We start from the raw sequence: 5,777 nt of genomic DNA, 5'->3' as shown, positions 1-5,777 counted from the left end.
CTAACACTGCTAGATGCTGTGCGCACAGTCCCTGCCGCGGAACAGGGGTTGCTGCCTTCGAAGCTAGTGAGCAGGCGCCCTGAAGTGGATCCAGAGCCCCATCCCTTCCCCCAGCGCTGCTCTCCAGTGCTTGGAATCGGCTTCATGCCAAATACACCAGGCGCAAGGGCAAGGGCAGCAGCAAGGCTGTGTGTCCGTGGGGGCACGGTGCGCAAGGATTTGCCAGTGCAGGCTTTAGTATGACCGAGGGAGTGTGAGAGTCCGTGGGTCTCTCCTTCTCGGTTTATCTCAGTGAGGGCACCTGGGGGGTGGTGGTGGAATGTACCTGTCTGTGATAGTGTGCCTAGATGTGTGTCCCTGAGGTCTCTGAACGCAAGTGTGTGTGGGAGTGCGCCCACGTGTCCTGCGTGGGTGAGGATGTGTGTGGCACTGTGTATTCCCTGTGCGTTTATGTGTGTAGCACTGCTTGGGTGAGTGAGTCCCTGTGTTAAGCAGGTATCTGTGGGTGAATGTGCGCGCGTCCATGAGTCCATGATTGTGTATGTCTGTGTGACCTGGACGGAGAAACGGAGGGGTTCCCCCGGCGACGGCCGAAAGCGCGTGGGCCGGACCCTGCGCCTTCCGCCTCCAGAACGGCGCGGGCCGAGGTGCGGAGCAGCGCGTCCCTGGGCGCCCCTTACCTCCGTAGTATGTGTACGGGGTGGACCCCAACATCTCAGACTCGTCCAAGCGGCCGCCCAGAGGACGCATGCGCCGCGGACTCCGGAAGAAGGCGTGTCTCCGGGCGCCCAGCGCGCTCAGCTGTTTCATCCGGCGTTCTTTGGACCGTCGGTTCTGAAACCACACCTGGGACAGCGGAGGGGGCTGTGAGCTCGGGGTCGGACCTCCCTCCCCTCCCTCCCCGGGCCGCCCCGCTGGGTCCTAGCGCCTCTCCCGCACCAGAAGTCCCCTGAGGCGGGGGCCGGGCAGGATTAGTCCGGGAGGGGTCGAGAGGGGCCTCGGAGAACCAGCCAAGGGTGAAGGATTTCGCGGACCCGTGGGGCGACTCATAAAGACTGGGGTTTCCTGGTCCTCGGCTGGCCCGCGGCCTGACGGCTTCATAAAGGCCTCCCGCCCGGCCTGGCTCTCGCCTCGGCCCCTCGGCTCCCGAGCCGGGCTCTGGCCGTTTGTCTGTCTGCCCGCGCATCGGCGCAGGGAGGGGCTATGTGAAGAACGTCGCCTCTTTCTCTGCTCAGAGATGGGCGGAAGGGAGGGGTTCTGGACCCCGGAGTGGCTTAAAACCCTTCCTTGAACAGGTCGGGGGTGCAATTCGGAGAGGTGAAGCGACCCGCTCAAAAGCACACCGCCAGGAGGACGGCGGGGCTAGATTGAATCTTTTGGCTCAAAGTCCCCTACCTCAGGCAGGTGCCCAGCTGTCCCCGACCTCGAGCTCACCGTCTGCCCCTAGACCAGAACCCGACACGCTCTTAGCCAAGGGGGCTGGATAGGAGGTTCCCCCGAGGCTCCAGGCTCCCGGACGCAGCGGGATGGGGAAGGGTGACCCTGCCGGGCCGCACCTGGATGACACGCATGTTGAGGCCAGTCTCCTGCGCCAGCTGCTCGCGGATGTGGCGCGTGGGCTTGGGCGTCGCGGCGAAGGCGGCCTTGAGCGTCTCCAGCTGCTTGGCTTTAATGGTGGTGCGCGGGCCGCGCCGCTTGGTGCCCGAGTTCTGCTCCTCGTTCTCGTTATTGGCCGTCTCCTTGTCCGACGAGGTCGAGTTGTCCGTCTCCTTGGGGTCATCCTGCAATGGGTCCTGAAGGTCCGGGGACAAACTTCGATCCGTACAGGATGACACTGCGAGCGGACGAATCGGGAAGGGGACAGCGGCGTCAGCGGCGGCCCAGCGCCTCTCCAATCCAGTGACCGGTTCCAGCCGGCCCAGGCTACCTCCGGCCGCGCTGGGTTCCCTCCCAAACCTGCGACAGCCCCTCCTCCAGGGACCCGGCGCCCGCCCACTCTCTTCAGGCGGGGCTGGGCCTTTGGAAGGGCCTTTCTTAAGCCCTCTCAGCACATCTCAGCGATTGCCTGGGTAAGGGGGGCACACCCTCCAGGAACCCCGCCTTCCTGGAGAGGGGACAGAGGGAGCTACAGATGTCCCCAGGCCTCGGATCTTCCTCTCCCTTCTCCCCTTCCTCCAGGCCCCAATTAGTGTCCTTCCAGTGCACCTAGAAATTACCAGGAGCTCAAATGACACAGAAGGGTGAATTGTGTGGTTCCGAATTAGGGGAGGAGGACAACTTGGAAAAGTCTCCTGAATTGAAGGAGGGCAGGCAGAGCTGTCAGCTCCCGTTTCCCCTGTAGGACTGGCTCCAAACGCTGTCCCTCTTCCCCAGCCTCTAACCCCCTGGCTTTGCCCTAGGATTGCTTGCTGGGTGAGCCTGAGTAATCAGCTCCAAGCTGGGCACAGACCACACACAGGGAGCAGAGTGGAGAGTGCCAGGCTGGGACGGCAGGAGGGTACTAGGGCCCAAGGCTAGAGAGGGGCGGAGGCCTCTATACCTGAGTTGAGGCTGCCCTCCTTGAGGCTGGACGAGCTCAGGTAGTCGTCTTTGCACACGAACTTGTTCTCGTCGATGACGTACAGCTCCTCGCCGGTGGACAGCTGCTTGTTGCATACCATGCAGGTGAAACAGTTGAGGTGGAAGACTTTGCTGCGGGCCTTGCGCACCAGGTCGCTGGGCGAGATGCCTTGTGCACAGCCTGCACACTTGGTGCCGAAGCGCCTGCGGACACAAGGTGTCCTTCACTGCGGGGTGGGTCTGGTGTCCAGTCTTCTCCAGCCCCAGACCTCTTCCCATCTGCCCTGGCTTCCAAGAGGCCCCCATTTCCACAGGAACCCCAATCCTGCTCTACCTGGCCAGAGCAGGGGAAGTGGGACAAATATCCTGGGCTGTTATTGGGACTGGGACTGGCCATCCCTCCATCGGGTTTATTCAGACTCCACCAGGCTGTGAAAGGGTGAGCAGTAGGTGCAGCCTTCAGCCAAGCGGAGGGCTCAGAGAGTCCCAAGATGCCTCCCACTCCCCCACATCCCTGCCAGACCTGCCTGGGCTGCTCCAGGCAAATTCGGTTTTGGAGTCCATGAAGGATTTAAAGCCAGGCAGGCTGGGTTTGGACCACTTCTTGACCTTGCCTCCTGGATTCTTTTTAGGCTGCTGGGGCCCAAGTAGGGTCAATCTGCCTGGCCAGCTGGTCCCAGCAATGAGGTGGGGAGCCCCTCCCTGGGGCTGAACTTGAGCAGGAAGGAGGGAACCCGTCCCTCACTGGTTTCCAGAGCCAACTGGGAGGCTTTCCAACCTTCACTCTGGGACCTGCTGGAACTGGTCAGGGCCTGTGAGCAGCAGGGCCTCAGAGGGGTGGACTCTGGAAAGCAGGGACTGAGTTTCAGCACCCCTAAATCTCTGGCACTGGCAGGCAGCGGGAGAATGTGAATAGAAGGCAATCCTAAACCCTGCCTGGCCAGGACACGGGATTTCTCAATCTCCTCTTTCCCGCGTTCCTGATCTAATTCCTTTTCTTTTTTCCTTGAGCTCAGGAAGAAAGCCAGCTTCCCCCAAAGGGTAGTGTAGACCCCCAAGGGGAGGGGTGAGGTGAAGGTTGGGGGGTGGGGAAGGGCCCAGGACTCGGGGGACCCCACATCTACTCACACCCACATCTCTAAACAGGGCGAATTTGGGTGACATTGATGTAGTGAGGGCATTAGAAGCCATAAGTCACTTTTGGCCTTATCCGGCAGCGTAATTGGCCATATGCACCTTATCAAAAATCATTAGGCGCTTTGCAAGCACCGCCACATTAGGGGCGTCGGGCCTCCGGGGCCGGGGAGTTTACACGTGTAAAGGCGCGGCTGACATTTTCTCCTATTCAAATTCCCTAGTGTCGAGCCGCTGGGGCCGGCGGGCTGCCTTTCTCCGCGGTGTTAAGCACGCCCCCCTCCCCTCCTCGCCCGGAATTCGCACTCACAAAGCCGGCGCTGGGCTCCGGGTGGAAGCAGGCAGCGCTAAGCTGCCGAAAAGCCGACGGGCAAAGGCGGTTCCTCAGCATTTCCCAGCTGGGGAGACTGAGGCCCAGAAAGGTGATCTACCCTGGCCCACCTGAGGGCCCGCCCGGGCTGGGGAGAGGGGATAGGTGACACAGCCCAGGCTAGACCTGGGAGGTCCTGATTCTCAGCTTCGGTTTCGTTTGTGCTTTTCAACATGGGTGAAAATGTTTAAGGGGTTGGGGGGTGAGGAGGGGGATGTTCCCTCCCACCTTCACCAGGGGAGATCTTCCTGGCTGGGCCCCCTCTGGAGCTGAGAAGTTTCTGTTTGTCCGGGAGGGCAGCCTCTGGGCTCACGAATTCTGCCTGGAGGGAAAAGCCTCCAGCCACCCCTAACTCTGGCAAAAATCCTTCCTCTCTCGCAACGGCCTTGAAGCTTCTGTCCAGGGGTTGCAGCCGCCGGGAAGGGGCAGAGATGAGTGGAGAGCAAGTTTATCAGGGCTTCCTCCCCGTGCCCCACCACCGCTCCGAGCTGGCCTGGAGGAGCGAACGTGAGGCAGCGAAGCAGCGTCCTTCTTCCTCCGCCCGGGCTGGGGCCCTTTCCTGGACCCAGGACAGGAGGAGAGCAAAGTGCTGCCCCAATCCCCATCTAAGCCTGTGGGCCCTGGAGCTGGGATGGGTTTCGTGGTCTCCCCTTCCCCAGCGCCCCAGTGGAGCGCGCGCGGGGCAGGCGCGCAGGCAGCAGGGCGGCACGGCCTCTTACCTGAAGAAGTCATTTTTGCAGTAGAGCTTGCCCTCGCGAGAGAAGCACTTCTCCGAGAGGTTGGTTTTGCACTCGCAGCACTGCACACATTTAATGTGCCACGCGCGGTCCAGCACGTTCAGCAGAAAGCGGTCGAGGATGGGCCGCTCGCAGCCGGCACAGTGCACCATCATAGCCCCGAGCCCCGGCGGCTCCGGCCGCCTCACCCTCCCCTTGGGCCCCTGGCCCTCGGGCCTCTCGGCCCCGACCCTGCGCTCCGCCTCTTGTCTCGGCCGCCACACGGGCGAGTCCGGTCCGGACCAAGACTCAGCCGGTCAAGTCCTTGGGCGATCGCTGGCCTGGAGCTGGGTTGCCCAGAGTGGAGTGGGAGGTGGTGGCGTTCACAACCTCATGCCACGGGCCGCGCGCGCCGGCGCTTGTTCCGGGCTCCCCCAGGTGTCTCGGGTGGCTGTTGGCCTCGGCGCTGCGGAGCGGCTTTCCCCGGTGGCGGAGGCGCCGGCACTTTCCCCCACTTTCAAGCAGTCCCGATCCTCATCTTTGTCTGGCCGCCGCCTAATTCGCGCATCCTTATTCAGATTTGGTGACGTGGCGCGGCACGTAGGGGGCCCGGCGGCCAATGGGCGCGCCGTGGTCATGGCAACCTCTTAAATTTATAGCATATCTAAATTGGCTACAGCGTTGCGGTCCGCACAGAGCAAAAAAAACAAGGCATCAGTATTGTTGAGTATTAGCTTGTACCTGGTTCGGAGGCTAAGTAAGTATTTACCTTCCAGTTTGGGGCTGGGGGGCGGGGGCCGCGCGATCCGAAAATGCGTCTCTCTTCCTCTCTCTCCTCACAAATATTTGGGGCCAGGGTTCCAAGGCCTAGTCGGGGAAGGACCCCCGCCCCCTTCGCCATCCCTGGAACTTGGAGAAGTTGCCCAAGGCCTGGAGCGCGCTCTATGTCCGCCTCCCCCTCCCCAGCCCAACGCGCCCATACTGGACTCCCCCACACT

The 5,777-nt window shown here is 62.0% G+C and overlaps 1 protein-coding gene across 1 annotated transcript; it reads right to left on the bottom strand.

Annotated features, from left to right (window-relative positions):
• Nucleotides 1-680: 680 nt before the first annotated feature.
• Nucleotides 681-5,452, bottom strand: LOC103583582 (LIM/homeobox protein Lhx5; the record flags this gene model as incomplete). The annotated part of the gene is made up of 4 exons (XM_008564859.1): nucleotides 4,783-5,452; nucleotides 2,540-2,763; nucleotides 1,557-1,834; nucleotides 681-846 (listed from the first exon to the last, which is right to left on the bottom strand). Coding segments are annotated over exons 1-4 (841 nt in total), but the record flags the coding sequence as incomplete, so codon positions are not given.
• Nucleotides 5,453-5,777: the final 325 nt, after the last annotated feature.

Source organism: Galeopterus variegatus, unplaced genomic scaffold (genome assembly GCF_000696425.1).
Source record: "Galeopterus variegatus unplaced genomic scaffold, G_variegatus-3.0.2 Scaffold24533, whole genome shotgun sequence".
NCBI classification, from domain to species: domain Eukaryota; kingdom Metazoa; phylum Chordata; class Mammalia; order Dermoptera; family Cynocephalidae; genus Galeopterus; species Galeopterus variegatus.
This window is presented reverse-complemented; position numbering and strand designations above follow the sequence as displayed.